Source organism: Coregonus lavaretus, assembly GCF_964263955.1.
Source record: "Coregonus lavaretus genome assembly, contig: HAP1_SCAFFOLD_1412, whole genome shotgun sequence".
In the NCBI taxonomy this organism is placed as follows: domain Eukaryota; kingdom Metazoa; phylum Chordata; class Actinopteri; order Salmoniformes; family Salmonidae; genus Coregonus; species Coregonus lavaretus.
The window spans coordinates 104,535-124,976 of NW_028159697.1; the positions used below are offsets into that span (position 1 = coordinate 104,535).

A 20,442-nucleotide genomic window follows, 5' to 3' on the forward strand; every position below is an offset into this window, starting at 1 on the left:
ACAGCGACTGAACACTTAGTACTTGATCATCACAACACAGCTAATAAACACTTAGTACTTTATCATCCCAACACAGCTACTGAACACTTAGTACTTTATCACCATAACACAGCATCACTTAGTACTCTATCATCCCAACACAGCTACTGAACAACACTTAGTACTTTACCATCACAACACAGCTACTGAACACTTAGTACTTTATCACCACAACACAGCTACTGAACACCACTTAGTACTTTATCATCACAACACAGCTACTGAACACCACTTAGTACTTTATCATCCCAACACAGCTACTGAACACCACTTAGTACTTTATCATCACAACACAGCTACTGAACACCACTTAGTACTTTATCATCACAACACAGCTACTGAACACTTAGTACTTTATCACCACAACACAGCTACTGAACACCACTTAGTACTTTATCATCACAACACAGCTACTGAACAACAGTACTGTTTGATGAGAAAATACTGGGAGCAGACAGCCAGCCAGAGAGAGAGCGAGAAAGAGCAAGTGAGAGTGCGAGAGCGAGTGAGAGCGAGAGAAAGAGAGCGAGTGAGAGAAAGAGAAAGCGAGAGAGAGAGAGAGAGAGAGAGAGAGAGAGAGAGAGGCAGCGGTGTCCCGGCTGACACGAAGGACAATATTGACAAAATAATGTTATGTACCCTAGAAAATCTGAAGCTTTGATCAAATCTATATTAAATCAAAATAGCTTTTCAAGCTTAGTACATTCTCATGGGGACATTGTTATTTTGGCAGAAACAAACAAACAAGAAAATATGAACCCCAAAATAAATGAGTGCAAATATTTACCCTAAAGTAAAATAGGCTCCCGGAATAGATTTTTTTATTAAGTCCATATACTCTTTTCCCCCATTAAATTCTATGTATCCTTTCAACAGATGCTATTCTGAATTCTAAGAGCATCTTCTAAGAACTAAGTACATTCATGAATGTGGAGATGTAAAAGCAGCAGAGTAAGACTAACATAGTGGCCGAATGAGTACTGAGCAGAGCTCTAACCAAACTAAGAGCAATGTACAATATGAAACGTCAAATCACTCCTGCACAGTGTGGGGCCTACTCTTGCAACAGTTAGGATTAATGTTAGGTTTAGGGTTAAGAATGCCACTGTAACTGTATGAAACCTACCCTATAGGTGAAGAGGACCTCTGAACGTCCTCTCCTGCCCCCCTCCACCTCTACCTCCACTTCCCCCTGGTTGATGGGACCTGGGAGGTCCACTGGAGCAGGATGCCGGGCCGGACCGATCTCACACACAATACTGGAGAAGACAGAGAGCAGCTGGGGTAAGACAAAGGTCCAGTTTCTCCACCACACACACAAGCAGACATACCGCGCATTGAAATGTTGTGTTTAATTAAATATGTTATTTTCTTCTTCATTCGCTGGACAGAAAAGTACATTACAGGCAGGGCCTTCACAAACCTAGAATAGTCCCAGTAAGCTAAATAATGTTGAAAAGACGTCTAAAATAAGTATTTTCCAGACATTGAAGTTAGGTTTAAATTAGGTTCTGAATGAAAGGTGAAAATATGTACTTTCTGGACGTTTAAAATACATATTTTCCAAGACATTGAAAATGTGTATTTTCCGGACATTGAAATCAGGTTCATTTTCGGTTCTGAATTAAAGGTGAAAATACGTAATTTATAGACATCTATGTTTGGGCCAAATCAAGGCTGGTCCAGACTGGACAAAATCTGAACCAAACATAGATGTCTATGATTGTTTTAGATTTGGTCCAGACAGGACCAAAAATTAATGTCCGTGGATGTGGAAATCAAGGCCGGTCCGGACTGCACCAAAAAAAGACGTCCATATGGCGTCTGTCCGTGCTTACTGAGATGCCTACAGTGTTGCCTGAAATTTAATTTTATGAATGCCCATCTACAGTGGGGAGAAAAAGTATTTGATACACTGCCGATTTTGCAGGTTTTCCTACTTACAAAGCATGTAGAGGTCTGTAATTTTTATCATAGGTACACTTCAACTGTGAGAGACGGAATCTAAAACAAAAATCCAGAAAATCACATTGTATGATTTTTAAGTAATTAATGTGCATTTTATTGCATGACTTAAGTATTTGATACATCAGAAAAGCAGAATTTAATATTTGGTACAGAAACCTTTGTTTGCAATTACAGAGATCATACGTTTCCTGTAGGTCTTGACCAGGTTTGCACTTTCAGCTCCCTCCAAAGATTTTCTATTGGGTTCATGTCTGGAGACTGGCTAGGCCACTCCAGGACCTTGAGATGCTTCTTACGGAGCCACTCCTTAGTTGCCCTGGCTGTGTGTTTCGGGTCGTTGTCATGCTGGAAGACCCAACCACGACCCATCTTCAATGCTCTTACTGAGGGAAGGAGGTTGTTGGCCAAGATCTCGCGATACATGGCCCCATCCATCCTCCCCTCAATACGGTGCAGTTGTCCTGTCCCCTTTGCAGAAAAGCATCCCCAAAGAATGATGTTTCCACCTCCATGCTTCATGGTTGGTATGGTGTTCTTGGGGTTGTACTCATCCTTCTTTCTCCAAACACGGCGAGTGGAGTTTAGACCAAAAAACTATATTTTTGTCTCATCAGACCACATGACCTTCTTCCATTCCTCCTCTGGATCATCCTGTTGCAAACTTCAGACGGGCCTGGACATGCGCTGGCTTGAGCAGGGGGACCTTGCCTGCGCTGCAGGATTTTAATCCATGACGGCGTAGTGTGTTACTAATGGTTTTCTTTGGGACTGTGGTCCCAGCTCTCTTCAAGTTATTGACCAGGTCCTGCCGTGTAGTTCTGGGCTGATCCCTCACCTTCCTCATGATCATTGATGCCCCACGAGGTGAGATCTTGCATGGAGCCCCAGACCGAGGGTGATTGACCATCATCTTAAACTTCTTCCATTTTCTGATAATTGCGCCAACAGTTGTTGCCTTCTCACCAAGCTGCTTGCCTATTGTCCTGTAACCCATCCCAGCCTTGTGCAGGTCTACAATTTTATCCCTGATGTCCTTACACAGCTCTCTGGTCTTGGCCATTGTGGAGAGGTTGGAGTCTGTTTGATTGAGTGTGTGGACAGGTGTCTTTTATACAGGTAACGAGTTCAAACAGGTGCAGTTAATACAGGTAATGAGTGGAGAACAGGAGGGCTTCTTAAAGAAAAACTAACAGGTCTGTGAGAGACGGAATTCTTACTGGTTGGTAGGTGATCAAATACTTATGTCATGCAATAAAATGCAAATTAATTACTTAAAAATCATACAATGTGATTTTCTGGATTTTTGAAATTACAGACCTCTACATGCTTTGTAAGTAGGAAAACCTGCAAAATCGGCAGTGTATCAAATACTTGTTCTCCCCACTGTATGTGGTAAGCCTACCGTTTGTAAAACACCAAAAAAAAACGACATCCAAACAGGACCAAAAAAGACATCTAAAAGATGTCGGCTCGTGCTTACTGGGGTGTAGCCCATCATGTCTGCCACAATGGAATGTTATGAATGCCCATTCACATGGTAGGCCCACCGTGTGTAAAACAGGCCGTTACATTGTCTTTTTTAGTTCTGATTACTGTGACTAATCAATTTGGCTATTTAAGCCTTGAATATCAGCTACCCAACTTTATCAGGAGTTATCAGGATCCTATTTGCAAGGTGTTTACACAGCGGGAAATGCAGAAGTATTTTATTTTACACTATGATCAAATTGACAGATACAAACTTGAAACCACTGATCATGACAATGAGATGAAACTCCTGGACAACAGTTGTGATTGTCCACTCCATATTGTCCATTTGACTTTGACCTGTCCTGTTTTTAGGATATGTTGTTTGTTACCATGACAGCTCATTTGTATTTGATTGGTTTCCATGTAGGTTCGGCTATTTGATCACTATTTGATCAGAGAAACCTGCATGATGTAAAAAGTGTCCGTTTCATTACATTGTCATACATTTTATCTCCAGCCTGTAGGCTACAGAAAAGGCCACATACTCTTTCTACCATATCCTATATCAGCTACATTATTTATGTTAGATTCATTTTTTGACTGAACGTTGGTGGAGCGCTGCAGCAATGCGTCTCTCCAACAGCGCCCTGGAGAGGCGTGCTGGGAAAGGACAAGCAAAATATTTTGTGACACTGCCTTTGACAAAGTGGACGCTGTTTATTACAAGGTGGCATCAGCGCTCACCTAAAAAGCCCATATACCACTGGTTGAGAGAAATTGTCACTGATTTTGGGAAGAATTATGTGAGGTTTTGTGTGTTGTTGTTGGTGTGTCTTGGTCAGTTTAGCTCAGAAAATGCTGCCCTTGTCAATCTGCCGCCATAGGTGGACGCTTAATCCTGCCTAATGAGCAGGCCGGCCGTGATTACATGGATGTGACCCTGCCCCCCAACAATCACTGTACTATACCTGGTGGATACAGAGTATCTGTCCCCCTGGTGAACACAGTCCACTCCAGCCACCGTCACCTTCTTAATGTCCTCCTTCTTTATGCCCAAGTTAGACCCTTTAATGGTCACCGCTATCCCACCGTTCAGAGGCCCGAAACGAGGGATGATCTGGGAATTAGACGGAGGAGAGAGAGAGAGAAGGGATGATTTAGATGAGTGTGGTAGATTAGACTAGAATATAAATGGTCACTGCTATCAGTGTGTATATAGTAGCTAACAGTCATAACAGTAGTAGTTCAGTGTGTATATAGTAGTGAACAGTCATTACAGTAGTAGTTCAGTGTGTATATAGTAGCTAACAGTCATTACAGTAGTAGTTCAGTGTGTATATAGTAGCTAACAGTCATAACAGTAGTAGTTCAGTGTGTATATAGTAGCTAACAGTCATAACAGTAGTAGTTCAGTGTGTATATAGTAGTGAACAGTCATTACAGTAGTAGTTCAGTGTGTATATAGTAGTGAACAGTCATTACAGTAGTAGTTCAGTGTGTATATAGTAGCTAACAGTCATTACAGTAGTAGTTCAGTGTGTATATAGTAGTGAACAGTCATTACAGTAGTAGTTCAGTGTGTATATAGTAGCTAACAGTCATTACAGTAGTAGTTCAGTGTGTATATAGTAGCTAACAGTCATTACAGTAGTAGTTCAGTGTGTATATAGTAGCTAACAGTCATTACAGTAGTAGTTCAGTGTGTATATAGTAGCTAACAGTCATTACAGTAGTAGTTCAGTGTGTATATAGTAGTGAACAGTCATTACAGTAGTAGTTCAGTGTGTATATAGTAGCTAACAGTCATTACAGTAGTAGTTCAGTGTGTATATAGTAGCTAACAGTCATAACAGTAGTAGTTCAGTGTGTATATAGTAGCTAACAGTCATAACAGTAGTAGTTCAGTGTGTATATAGTAGTGAACAGTCATTACAGTAGTAGTTCAGTGTGTATATAGTAGTGAACAGTCATTACAGTAGTAGTTCAGTGTGTATATAGTAGCTAACAGTCATTACAGTAGTAGTTCAGTGTGTATATAGTAGTGAACAGTCATTACAGTAGTAGTTCAGTGTGTATATAGTAGCTAACAGTCATTACAGTAGTAGTTCAGTGTGTATATAGTAGTGAACAGTCATTACAGTAGTAGTTCAGTGTGTATATAGTAGCTAACAGTCATTACAGTAGTAGTTCAGTGTGTATATAGTAGCTAACAGTCATTACAGTAGTAGTTCAGTGTGTATATAGTAGTGAACAGTCATTACAGTAGTAGTTCAGTGTGTATATAGTAGTGAACAGTCATTACAGTAGTAGTTCAGTGTGTATATAGTAGCTAACAGTCATTACAGTAGTAGTTCAGTGTGTATATAGTAGCTAACAGTCATTACAGTAGTAGTTCAGTGTGTATATAGTAGCTAACAGTCATTACAGTAGTAGTTCAGTGTGTATATAGTAGTGAACAGTCATTACAGTAGTAGTTCAGTGTGTATATAGTAGTGAACAGTCATTACAGTAGTAGTTCAGTGTGTATATAGTAGCTAACAGTCATTACAGTAGTAGTTCAGTGTGTATATAGTAGCTAACAGTCATTACAGTAGTAGTTCAGTGTGTATATAGTAGCTAACAGTCATTACAGTAGTAGTTCAGTGTGTATATAGTAGCTAACAGTCATTACGGTAGTAGTTCAGTGTGTATATAGTAGCTAACAGTCATTACAGTAGTAGTTCAGTGTGTATATAGTAGTGAACAGTCATTACAGTAGTAGTTCAGTGTGTATATAGTAGCTAACAGTCATTACAGTAGTAGTTCAGTGTGTATATAGTAGCTAACAGTCATTACAGTAGTAGTTCAGTGTGTATATAGTAGCTAACAGTCATTACAGTAGTAGTTCAGTGTGTATATAGTAGCTAACAGTCATTACAGTAGTAGTTCAGTGTGTATATAGTAGTGAACAGTCATTACAGTAGTAGTTCAGTGTGTATATAGTAGCTAACAGTCATTACAGTAGTAGTTCAGTGTGTATATAGTAGCTAACAGTCATAACAGTAGTAGTTCAGTGTGTATATAGTAGCTAACAGTCATAACAGTAGTAGTTCAGTGTGTATATAGTAGTGAACAGTCATTACAGTAGTAGTTCAGTGTGTATATAGTAGTGAACAGTCATTACAGTAGTAGTTCAGTGTGTATATAGTAGTGAACAGTCATTACAGTAGTAGTTCAGTGTGTATATAGTAGCTAACAGTCATTACAGTAGTAGTTCAGTGTGTATATAGTAGTGAACAGTCATTACAGTAGTAGTTCAGTGTGTATATAGTAGCTAACAGTCATTACAGTAGTAGTTCAGTGTGTATATAGTAGCTAACAGTCATTACAGTAGTAGTTCAGTGTGTATATAGTAGTGAACAGTCATTACAGTAGTAGTTCAGTGTGTATATAGTAGTGAACAGTCATTACAGTAGTAGTTCAGTGTGTATATAGTAGCTAACAGTCATTACAGTAGTAGTTCAGTGTGTATATAGTAGCTAACAGTCATTACAGTAGTAGTTCAGTGTGTATATAGTAGCTAACAGTCATTACAGTAGTAGTTCAGTGTGTATATAGTAGTGAACAGTCATTACAGTAGTAGTTCAGTGTGTATATAGTAGCTAACAGTCATTACAGTAGTAGTTCAGTGTGTATATAGTAGCTAACAGTCATTACAGTAGTAGTTCAGTGTGTATATAGTAGTGAACAGTCATTACAGTAGTAGTTCAGTGTGTATATAGTAGCTAACAGTCATTACAGTAGTAGTTCAGTGTGTATATAGTAGTGAACAGTCATTACAGTAGTAGTTCAGTGTGTATATAGTAGTGAACAGTCATTACAGTAGTAGTTCAGTGTGTATATAGTAGCTAACAGTCATTACAGTAGTAGTTCAGTGTGTATATAGTAGCTAACAGTCATTACAGTAGTAGTTCAGTGTGTATATAGTAGCTAACAGTCATTACAGTAGTAGTTCAGTGTGTATATAGTAGCTAACAGTCATTACAGTAGTAGTTCAGTGTGTATATAGTAGTGAACAGTCATTACAGTAGTAGTTCAGTGTGTATATAGTAGCTAACAGTCATTACAGTAGTAGTTCAGTGTGTATATAGTAGTGAACAGTCATTACAGTAGTAGTTCAGTGTGTATATAGTAGCTAACAGTCATTACAGTAGTAGTTCAGTGTGTATATAGTAGCTAACAGTCATTACAGTAGTAGTTCAGTGTGTATATAGTAGCTAACAGTCATTACAGTAGTAGTTCAGTGTGTATATAGTAGCTAACAGTCATTACAGTAGTAGTTCAGTGTGTATATAGTAGCTAACAGTCATTACAGTAGTAGTTCAGTGTGTATATAGTAGTGAACAGTCATTACAGTAGTAGTTCAGTGTGTATATAGTAGCTAACAGTCATTACAGTAGTAGTTCAGTGTGTATATAGTAGCTAACAGTCATAACAGTAGTAGTTCAGTGTGTACAGTGGGGGAAAAAAGTATTTAGTCAGCCACCAATTGTGCAAGTTCTCCCACTTAAAAAGATGAGAGAGGCCTGTCATTTTCATCATAGGTACACGTCAACTATGACAGACAAAATGAGGAAAAAAATATCCAGAAAATCACATTGTAGGATTTTTAATGAATTTATTTGCAAATTATGGTGGAAAATAAGTATTTGGTCAATAACAAAAGTTTCTCAATACTTTGTTATATACCCTTTGTTGGCAATGACACAGGTCAAACGTTTTCTATAAGTCTTCACAAGGTTTTCACACACTGTTGCTGGTATTTTGGCCCATTCCTCCATGCAGATCTCCTCTAGAGCAGTGATGTTTTGGGGCTGTCGCTGGGCAACACGGACTTTCAACTCCCTCCAAAGATTTTCTATGGGGTTGAGATCTGGAGACTGGCTAGGCCACTCCAGGACCTTGAAATGCTTCTTACGATGCCACTCCTTCGTTGCCCGGGCGGTGTGTTTGGGATCATTGTCATGCTGAAAGACCCAGCCACGTTTCATCTTCAATGCCCTTGCTGATGGAAGGAGGTTTTCACTCAAAATCTCACGATACATGGCCCCATTCATTCTTTCCTTTACACGGATCAGTCATCCTGGTCCCTTTGCATAAAAACAGCCCCAAAGCATGATGTTTCCACCCCCATGCTTCACAGTAGGTATGGTGTTCTTTGGATGCAACTCGGCATTCTTTGTCCTCCAAACACAACGAGTTGAGTTTTTACCAAAAGGTTCTATTTTGGTTTCATCTGACCATATGACATTCTCCCAATCCTCTTCTGGATCATCCAAATGCACTCTAGCAAACTTCAGACGGGCCTGGACATGTACTGGCTTAAGCAGGGGGACACGTCTGGCACTGCAGGATTTGAGTCCCTGGCGGCGTAGTGTGTTACTGATGGTAGGCTTTGTTACTTTGGTCCCAGCTCTCTGCAGGTCATTCACTAGGTCCCCCCGTGTGGTTCTGGGATTTTTGCTCACCGTTCTTGTGATCATTTTGACCCCACGGGGTGAGATCTTGCGTGGAGCCCCAGATCGAGGGAGATTATCAGTGGTCTTGTATGTCTTCCATTTCCTAATAATTGCTCCCACAGTTGATTTCTTCAAACCAAGCTGCTTACCTATTGCAGATTCAGTCTTCCCAGCCTGGTGCAGGTCTACAATTTTGTTTCTGGTGTCCTTTACATTTACATTTACATTTTAGTCATTTAGCAGACGCTCTTATCCAGAGCGACTTACAGTTAGTGAGTGCATACATTATTTTCGAACCCACAACCCTGGCGTTGCAAACGTCATGCTCTACCAACTGAGCTACATCCCTGTTACATCCCCAGCTACGTCCTTTGACAGCTCTTTGGTCTTGGCCATAGTAGAGTTTGGAGTGTGACTGTTTGAGGTTGTGGACAGGTGTCTTTTACACTGATAACAAGTTCAAACAGGTGCCATTAATACAGGTAACGAGTGGAGGACAGAGGAGCCTCTTAAAGAATAAGTTACAGGTCTGTGAGAGCCAGAAATCTTGCTTGTTTGTAGGTGACCAAATACTTATTTTCCACCATAATTTGCAAATAAATTCATTAAAAATCCTACAATGTGATTTTCTGGATTTTTTTTCTCAATTTGTCTGTCATAGTTGACGTGTACCTATGATGAAAATTACAGGCCTCTCTCATCTTTTTAAGTGGGAGAACTTGCACAATTGGTGGCTGACTAAATACTTTTTTCCCCCCACTGTATATAGTAGTGAACAGTCATTACAGTAGTAGTTCAGTGTGTATATAGTAGCTAACAGTCATTACAGTAGTAGTTCAGTGTGTATATAGTAGCTAACAGTCATAACAGTAGTAGTTCAGTGTGTATATAGTAGCTAACAGTCATAACAGTAGTAGTTCAGTGTGTATATAGTAGCTAACAGTCATTACAGTAGTAGTTCAGTGTGTATATAGTAGTGAACAGTCATTACAGTAGAAGTTCAGTGTGTATATAGTAGCTAACAGTCATTACAGTAGTAGTTCAGTGTGTATATAGTAGCTAACAGTCATTACAGTAGTAGTTCAGTGTGTATATAGTAGCTAACAGTCATTACAGTAGTAGTTCAGTGTGTATATAGTAGCTAACAGTCATTACAGTAGTAGTTCAGTGTGTATATAGTAGTGAACAGTCATTACAGTAGTAGTTCAGTGTGTATATAGTAGTGAACAGTCATAACAGTAGTAGTTCAGTGTGTATATAGTAGCTAACAGTCATTACAGTAGTAGTTCAGTGTGTATATAGTAGTGAACAGTCATTACAGTAGTAGTTCAGTGTGTATATAGTAGCTAACAGTCATTACAGTAGTAGTTCAGTGTGTATATAGTAGCTAACAGTCATTACAGTAGTAGTTCAGTGTGTATATAGTAGCTAACAGTCATTACAGTAGTAGTTCAGTGTGTATATAGTAGCTAACAGTCATTACAGTAGTAGTTCAGTGTGTATATAGTAGCTAACAGTCATAACAGTAGTAGTTCAGTGTGTGTATAGTAGCTAACAGTCATTACAGTAGTAGTTCAGTGTATATAGTAGCTAACAGTCATTACAGTAGTAGTTCAGTGTGTATATAGTAGTGAACAGTCATTACAGTAGTAGTTCAGTGTGTATATAGTAGTGAACAGTCATTACAGTAGTAGTTCAGTGTGTATATAGTAGCTAACAGTCATTACAGTAGTAGTTCAGTGTGTATATAGTAGCTAACAGTCATAACAGTAGTAGTTCAGTGTGTATATAGTAGTGAACAGTCATTACAGAAGTAGTTCAGTGTGTATATAGTAGCTAACAGTCATTACAGTAGTAGTTCAGTGTGTATATAGTAGCTAACAGTCATTACAGTAGTAGTTCAGTGTGTATATAGTAGCTAACAGTCATTACAGTAGTAGTTCAGTGTGTATATAGTAGCTAACAGTCATTACAGTAGTAGTTCAGTGTGTATATAGTAGCTAACAGTCATTACAGTAGTAGTTCAGTGTGTATATAGTAGTGAACAGTCATTATAGTAGTAGTTCAGTGTGTATATAGTAGCTAACAGTCATTACAGTAGTAGTTCAGTGTGTATATAGTAGTGAACAGTCATTATAGTAGTAGTTCAGTGTGTATATAGTAGCTAAAAGTCATTACAGTAGTAGTTCAGTGTGTATATAGTAGCTAACAGTCATTACAGTAGTAGTTCAGTGTGTATATAGTAGCTAACAGTCATTACAGTAGTAGTTCAGTGTGTATATAGTAGCTAACAGTCATTACAGTAGTAGTTCAGTGTGTATATAGTAGCTAACAGTCATTACAGTAGTAGTTCAGTGTGTATATAGTAGCTAACAGTCATTACAGTAGTAGTTCAGTGTGTATATAGTAGCTAACAGTCATTACAGTAGTAGTTCAGTGTGTATATAGTAGCTAACAGTCATTACAGTAGTAGTTCAGTGTGTATATAGTAGCTAACAGTCATAACAGTAGTAGTTCAGTGTGTATATAGTAGTGAACAGTCATTACAGTAGTAGTTCAGTGTGTATATAGTAGCTAACAGTCATTACAGTAGTAGTTCAGTGTGTATATAGTAGTGAACAGTCATTACAGTAGTAGTTCAGTGTGTATATAGTAGTGAACAGTCATTACAGTAGTAGTTCAGTGTGTATATAGTAGCTAACAGTCATACAGTAGTAGTTCAGTGTGTATATAGTAGCTAACAGTCATTACAGTAGTAGTTCAGTGTGTATATAGTAGCTAACAGTCATTACAGTAGTAGTTCAGTGTGTATATAGTAGCTAACAGTCATTACAGTAGTAGTTCAGTGTGTATATAGTAGCTAACAGTCATTACAGTAGTAGTTCAGTGTGTATATAGTAGCTAACAGTCATAACAGTAGTAGTTCAGTGTGTATATAGTAGCTAACAGTCATTACAGTAGTAGTTCAGTGTGTATATAGTAGTGAACAGTCATTACAGTAGTAGTTCAGTGTGTATATAGTAGTGAACAGTCATTACAGTAGTAGTTCAGTGTGTATATAGTAGTGAACAGTCATTACAGTAGTAGTTCAGTGTGTATATAGTAGCTAACAGTCATAACAGTAGTAGTTCAGTGTGTATATAGTAGTGAACAGTCATTACAGTAGTAGTTCAGTGTGTATATAGTAGCTAACAGTCATAACAGTAGTAGTTCAGTGTGTATATAGTAGTGAACAGTCATTACAGTAGTAGTTCAGTGTGTATATAGTAGCTAACAGTCATTACAGTAGTAGTTCAGTGTGTATATAGTAGCTAACAGTCATAACAGTAGTAGTTCAGTGTGTATATAGTAGCTAACAGTCATTACAGTAGTAGTTCAGTGTGTATATAGTAGCTAACAGTCATAACAGTAGTAGTTCAGTGTGTATATAGTAGCTAACAGTCATTACAGTAGTAGTTCAGTGTGTATATAGTAGCTAACAGTCATTACAGTAGTAGTTCAGTGTGTATATAGTAGCTAACAGTCATTACAGTAGTAGTTCAGTGTGTATATAGTAGCTAACAGTCATTACAGTAGTAGTTCAGTGTGTATATAGTAGTGAACAGTCATTACAGTAGTAGTTCAGTGTGTATATAGTAGTGAACAGTCATTACAGTAGTAGTTCAGTGTGTATATAGTAGCTAACAGTCATTACAGTAGTAGTTCAGTGTGTATATAGTAGTGAACAGTCATTACAGTAGTAGTTCAGTGTGTATATAGTAGCTAACAATCAATTTTATTTTATATAGCCCTTCTTACATCAGCTAATATCTCGAAGTGCTGTACAGAAACCCAGCCTAAAACCCCAAACAGCTAGTAATGCAGGTGTAGAAGCACGGTGGCTAGGAAAAACTCCCTAGAAAGGCAAAACCTAGGAAGAAACCTAGAGAGGAACCAGGCTATGAGGGGTGGCCAGTCCTCTTCTGGCTGTGCCGGGTGGAGATTATAACAGAACCATGCCAAGATGTTCAAAAATGTTCATAAGTGACAAGCATGGTCAAATAATAATCAGGAATAAATCTCAGTTGGCTTTTCATAGCCGATCATTAGAGTTTAAAACAGCAGGTCTGGGACAGGTAGGGGTTCCATAACCGCAGGCAGAACAGTTTAAACTGGAATAGCAGCAAGGCCAGGCGGACTGGGGATAGCAAGGAGTCACCACGGCCGGTAGTCCCGACGTATGGTCCTAGGGCTCAGGTCTCTCAGTTGGCTTTTCATAGCCGATCATTTAGAGTTGAAAACAGCAGGTCTGGGACAGGTAGGGGTTTCGTAGCCGCAGGCAGAACAGTTGAAACTGGAATAGCAGCAAGGCCAGGCGGACTGGGGGCAGCAGGGTGTCATCATGCCCGGTAGTCCTGACGTATGGTCCTAGGGCTCAGGTTCTCAGAGAGAAAGAGAGAACGAGAGAATTAGAGAGAGCATACTTAAATTCACACAGGACACTGGATAAGACAGGAGAAGTACTCCAGGTATAACCAACTAACCCCAGCCCCCCGACACATAAACTACTGCAGCATAAATACTGGAGGCTGAGACAGGAGCGGTCCGGAGACACTGTGGCCCCATCCGAAGAAACCCCCGGACAGGGCCAAACAGGAAGGATATAACCCCACCCACTCCGCCAAAGCACAGCCCCCGCACCACTAGAGGGATATCCCCAACCACCAACTTACAATCCTGAGACAAGGCCGAGTATAGCCCACAGAGGTCTCCACCACAGCACAAACCAAGGGGGGGGGGGGGTCGCCAACCCAGACAGGAAGATCACGTCAGTAACTCAACCCACTCAATTGACGTACCCCTCCCAGGGACGGCATGAAAGAGCACCAGCAGGCCAGTGACTCAGCCCCTGCAACAGGGTTAGAGGCAGAGAACCCCAGTGGAGAGGGGAACCGGCCTGGCAGAGACAGCAAGGGCTGTTCGTTGCTCCAGCCTTTCCGTTCACCTTCACACTCCTGGGCCAGACTACACTCAATCATATGACCTACTGAAGAGATAAGTCTTCAGTAAAGACTTAAAGGTTGAGACCGAGTCTGCGTCTCTCACATGGGTAGGCAGACTGTTCCATAAAAATGGAGATCTATAGGAGAAAGCCCTGCCTCCCGCTGTTTGCTTAGAAATTCTAGGGACAATTAGGAGGCCTGCGTCTTGTGACCGTAGCGTACGTATTGGTATGTACGGCAGGACCAACTCGGAAAGATAGGTAGGAGCAAGCCCATGTAACGCTTTATAGGTTAACAGTAAAACCTTGAAATCAGCCCTTGCCTTAACAGGAAGCCAGTGTAGGGAAGCTAGCACTGGAGTAATATGATCAAATTTCTTGGTTCTAGTCAGGATTCTAGCAGCCGTATTTAGCACTAACTGAAGTTTATTTAGTGCTTTATCCGGGTAGCCGGAAAATAGAGCATTGCAGTAGTCTAATCTAGAAGTAACAAATGCATGGATTAATTTTTCTGCATCATTTTTGGACAGAAAATTTCTGATTTTTGCAATGTTACGTAGATGGAAAAAAGCTGTCCTTGAAACAGTCTTGATATGTTCGTCAAAAGAGAGATCAGGGTCAAGAGTAACGCCTAGGTCCTTCACAGTTTTATTTGAGACGACTTTACAACCATCAAGATGAATTGTCAGATTTAACAGAAGATCTCTTTGTTTCTTGGGACCTAGAACAAGCATCTCTGTTTTGTCCGAGTTTAAAAGTAAAAAGTTTTCAGCCATCCACTTCCTTATGTCTGAAACACAGGCTTCTAGCGAGGGCAATTTTGGGGCTTCACCATGCTTCATTGAAATGTACAGCTGTGTGTCATCCGCATAGCAGTGAAAGTTAACATTATGTTTTCGAATAACATCCCCAAGAGGTAAAATATATAGTGAAAACAATAGTGGTCCTAAAACGGAACCTTGAGGAACACCGAAATGTACAGTTGATTTGTCGGAGGACAGACCATTCACAGAGACAAACTGATATCTTTCCGACAGGTAGGATCTAAACCAGGCCAGAACTTGTCCGTGTAGACCAATTTGGGTTTCCAGTCTCTCCAAAAGAATGTGGTGATCGATGGTGTCAAAGGCAGCACTAAGGTCTAGTAGCACGAGGACAGATGCAGAGCCTCGGTCTGACGCCATTAAAAGGTCATTTACCACCTTCACAAGTGCAGTCTCAGTGCTATGATGGGGTCTAAAACCAGACTGAAGCATTTCGTATACATTGTTTGTCTTCAGAAAGGCAGTGAGTTGCTGCGCAACAGCTTTTTCTAAAATTTTTGAGAGGAATGGAAGATTCGATATTGGCCGATAGTTTTTTATATTTTCCGGGTCAAGGTTTGGCTTTTTCAAGAGAGGCTTTATCACTGCCACTTTTAGTGAGTTTGGTACACATCCGGTGGATAGAGAGCTGTTTATTATGTTCAACATAGGAGGGCCAAGCACAGGAAGCAGCTCCTTCAGCAGTTTAGTAGGAATAGGATCCAGTATGCAGCTTGAAGGTTTAGAGGCCATGATTATTTTCATCATTGTGTCAAGAGATATAGTACTAAAACACTTAAGTGTCTCTCCCGATCCCAGGCCCTCGCAGAGCTGTGCAGATCCAGGACAGCTAAGCCCTGGAGGAATACGCAGATTCAAAGAGGAGTCCGTAATTTGCTTTCTAATGGTCATGATCTTTTCCTCAAAGAAGTTCATGAATTTATCACTGCTGAAGTGAAAACCATCCTCTCTTGGGGAATGCTGCTTTTTAGTTAGCTTTGCAACAGTATCAAAAAGAAATTTTGGATTGTTCTTATTTTCCTCGATTAATTTGGAAAAGTAGGATGATCGAGCAGCAGTGAGGGCTCTTCGGTACTGCACGGTACTGTCTTTCCAAGCTAGTCGGAAGACTTCCAGTTTGGTGTGGCGCCATTTCCGTTCCAATTTCCTGGAAGCTTGCTTCAAAGCTCGGGTATTTTCTGTATACCAGGGAGCTAGTTTCTTATGACAAATGTTTTTCGTTTTTAGGGGTGCAACTGCATCTAGGGTATTGTGCAAGGTTAAATTTAGTTCCTCAGTTAAGTGGTTAACTGATTTTTGTCCTCTGACGTCCTTGGGTAGGCAGAAGGGGTCTGGAAGGGCATCAATGAATTTTTGTGTTGTCTGAGAATTTATAGCACGACTTTTGATGCTCCTTGGTTGGGGTCTGAGCAGATTATTTGTTGCGATTGCAAACGTAATAAAATGGTGGTCCGATAGTCCAGGATTTTGTGGAAAAACATTAAGATCTACAACATTTATTCCATGGGACAAAACTAGGTCCAGAGTATGACTGTGGCAGTGAGTAGGTCCAGAGACATGTTGGACAAAACCCACTGAGTCGATAATGGCTCCGAAGGACTTTTGGAGTGGGTCTGTGGACTTCTCCATGTGAATATTAAAATCACCAAAAATTAGAATATGATCTGCTATGACTACAAGGTCTGATAGGAATTCAGGAAACTCAGAGAGGAACGCTGTATATGGCCCAGGAGGCCTGTAAACAGTAGCTATAAAAAGTGATTGAGTAGGCTGCATAGATTTCATGACTAGAAGCTCGAAAGATGAAAACGTCATTTTTTTTTTTGTAAATTGAAATTTGCTATCGTAAATGTTAGCAACACCTCCGCCTTTGCGGGATGCACGGGGAATATGGTCACTAGTGTAACCAGGAGGTGAGGCCTCATTTAACACAGCAAATTCATCAGGCTTAAGCCATGTTTCAGTCAGGCCAATCACATCAAGATTATGATCAGTGATTAGTTCATTGACTATGACTGCCTTTGAAGTGAGGGATCTAACATTAAGTAACCCTATTTTGAGATGTGAGGTATCACGATCTCTTTCAATAATGGCAGGAATGGAGGAGGTCTTTATCCTAATAAGATTGCTAGGGTGGACACCACCATGTTTAGTTTTGCCCAACCTAGGTCGAGGCACAGACACAGTCTCAATGGGTATGGCTGAGCTGACTACACTGACTATACTATTGGCAGACTCCACTAAGCTGGCAGGTTGGCTAACAGCCTGCTGCCTGGCCTGCACCCTATTTCACTGTGGGGCTAAAGGAGTTAGAGCCCTATCTATGTTGGTAGATAAGAGGAGAGCACCCCTCCAGCTAGGATGGAGTCCGTCACTCCTCAGCAGGTCAGGCTTGATCCTGTTTGTGGGTGAGTCCCAGAAAGAGGGCCAATTATCCACAAATGTTATCTTTTGGGAGGGGCAGAAAACAGTTTTCAACCAGCGATTAAGTGCTGAGACTCTGCTGTAGAGCTCGTCACTTCCCCTAACTGGGAGGGGGCCAGAGACAATTACTCGATGCCGACACATCTTTCTAGCTGATTTACACGCTGAAGCTATGTTGCACTTGGTGACCTCTGACTGTTTCATCCTAACATCGTTGGTGCCGACGTGGATAACAATATCTCTATACTCTCTACACTCGCCAGTTTTAGCTTTAGCCAGCACCATCTTTAGATTAGCCTTAACGTCGGTAGCCCTGCCCCCTGGTAAACAGTGTATGATCGCTGGGTGATTCGTTTTAAGTCTAATACTGCGGGTAATGGAGTCGCCAATGACTAGGGTTTTCAATTTGTCAGAGCTAATGGTGGGAGCCTTCGGCGTCTCAGACCCCGTAACGGGAGGAGTAGAGACTAGAGAAGACTCAGACTCAGACTCCGACTCGCTACATAATGGGGAAAACCGGTTGAAGGTTTCTGTCGGCTGAATGAGCGACACCGGTTGAGCATTCCAACAGTATTTCCCTCCAGAAGCCATGAGAAAGTTGTCCGGCTGCAGGGACTGTGCGGGGGGAGTTATACTAACGTTACTGTCTGTACTTACTGGTGGCACAGACGCTGTTTCTTCCTTTCCTACACTGATAATACTCTTGCCTAACGATTGCGTCTGAAGCTGGGCTTGTAGCACAGCTATTCTCGCCGTAAGGCGAGAATTCTCCTGTATATTATGAGTACAGCGACTGCAATTAAAAGACATCATGTTAATGTTACTACTTAGCTTCGGCTGTTGAAGATGTTGATGAGCCATGTCCAGATAAAGCGTCCGGAGTGAAAAAGTTGAATAAGGGAAAAAAAGTTGCGATGGAAAAACGGAAAATAACGTAAAGTTGGCAGCTAAAACGCACAGGAAAATGACTCTTCTGTCTCGGGATAAACGTCCGGGGTGAAAAAGTTTAACGAAAAAAGATGAGTGAGGACAAAACTAAAAAGTTGGTAAATTTGTTGAACACAGAGATTGATTAAACGTTTATTAAAAGTAAAACGTGAATAGTTTGGCAGGTAGCCAAGTAACAGTCATTACAGTAGTAGTTCAGTGTGTATATAGTAGTGAACAGTCATAACAGTAGTAGTTCAGTGTGTATATAGTAGCTAACAGTCATTACAGTAGTAGTTCAGTGTGTATATAGTAGTGAACAGTCATTACAGTAGTAGTTCAGTGTGTATATAGTAGCTAACAGTCATTACAGTAGTAGTTCAGTGTGTATATAGTAGTGAACAGTCATTACAGTAGTAGTTCAGTGTGTATATAGTAGCTAACAGTCATTACAGTAGTAGTTCAGTGTGTATATAGTAGTGAACAGTCATTACAGTAGTAGTTCAGTGTGTATATAGTAGTGAACAGTCATTACAGTAGTAGTTCAGTGTGTATATAGTAGCTAACAGTCATTACAGTAGTAGTTCAGTGTGTATATAGTAGCTAACAGTCATTACAGTAGTAGTTCAGTGTGTATATAGTAGCTAACAGTCATTACAGTAGTAGTTCAGTGTGTATATAGTAGCTAACAGTCATAACAGTAGTAGTTCAGTGTGTATATAGTAGTGAACAGTCATTACAGTAGTAGTTCAGTGTGTATATAGTAGCTAACAGTCATTACAGTAGTAGTTCAGTGTGTATATAGTAGTGAACAGTCATTACAGTAGTAGTTCAGTGTGTATATAGTAGCTAACAGTCATTACAGTAGTAGTTCAGTGTGTATATAGTAGTGAACAGTCATAACAGTAGTAGTTCAGTGTGTATATAGTAGCTAACAGTCATTACAGTAGTAGTTCAGTGTGTATATAGTAGTGAACAGTCATTACAGTAGTAGTTCAGTGTGTATATAGTAGCTAACAGTCATTACAGTAGTAGTTCAGTGTGTATATAGTAGTGAACAGTCATTACAGTAGTAGTTCAGTGTGTATATAGTAGCTAACAGTCATTACAGTAGTAGTTCAGTGTGTATATAGTAGTGAACAGTCATTACAGTAGTAGTTCAGTGTGTATATAGTAGTGAACAGTCATTACAGTAGTAGTTCAGTGTGTATATAGTAGCTAACAGTCATTACAGTAGTAGTTCAGTGTGTATATAGTAGCTAACAGTCATTACAGTAGTAGTTCAGTGTGTATATAGTAGCTAACAGTCATTACAGTAGTAGTTCAGTGTGTATATAGTAGCTAACAGTCATAACAGTAGTAGTTCAGTGTGTATATAGTAGTGAACAGTCATTACAGTAGTAGTTCAGTGTGTATATAGTAGCTAACAGTCATTACAGTAGTAGTTCAGTGTGTATATAGTAGTGAACAGTCATTACAGTAGTAGTTCAGTGTGTATATAGTAGCTAACAGTCATTACAGTAGTAGTTCAGTGTGTATATAGTAGCTAACAGTCATTACAGTAGTAGTTCAGTGTGTATATAGTAGCTAACAGTCATTACAGTAGTAGTTCAGTGTGTATATAGTAGCTAACAGTCATTACAGTAGTAGTTCAGTGTGTATATAGTAGTGAACAGTCATTACAGTAGTAGTTCAGTGTGTATATAGTAGCTAACAGTCATTACAGTAGTAGTTCAGTGTGTATATAGTAGCTAACAGTCATAACAGTAGTAGTTCAGTGTGTACAGTGGGGAAAAAAAGTATTTAGTCAGCCACCAATTGTGCAAGTTCTCCCACTTAAAAAGATGAGAGAGGCCTGTCATTTTCATCATAGGTACACGTCAACTATGACAGACAAAATGAGGAAAAAAATATCCAGAAAATCACATTGTAGGATTTTTAATGAATTTATTTGCAAATTATGGTGGAAAATAAGTATTTGGTCAATAACAAAAGTTTCTCAATACTTTGTTATATACCCTTTGTTGGCAATGACACAGGTCAAACGTTTTCTATAAGTCTTCACAAGGTTTTCACACACTGTTGCTGGTATTTTGGCCCATTCCTCCATGCAGATCTCCTCTAGAGCAGTGATGTTTTGGGGCTGTCGCTGGGCAACACGGACTTTCAACTCCCTCCAAAGATTTTCTATGGGGTTGAGATCTGGAGACTGGCTAGGCCACTCCAGGACCTTGAAATGCTTCTTACGATGCCACTCCTTCGTTGCCCGGGCGGTGTGTTTGGGATCATTGTCATGCTGAAAGACCCAGCC

General features: G+C 40.1%; 1 protein-coding gene across 1 annotated transcript in view; it reads right to left on the reverse strand.

Annotated features, from left to right (window-relative positions):
- LOC311122550 (plexin-B2-like) overlaps positions 1-4,594 on the reverse strand; it is a gene marked incomplete at its 5' end in the record, with an annotated part of 31,302 nt that extends 26,708 nt beyond the window's left edge. Inside the window, 2 exons of the mRNA XM_084196896.1 lie at positions 1,166-1,298; positions 4,446-4,594. Of these exons, the coding sequence (XP_084053022.1) occupies positions 1,166-1,298; positions 4,446-4,594 (282 nt within the window). The remainder of the gene's footprint in view (positions 1-1,165; positions 1,299-4,445) is intronic.
- Between the last annotated feature and the right edge of the window lie 15,848 nt (positions 4,595-20,442).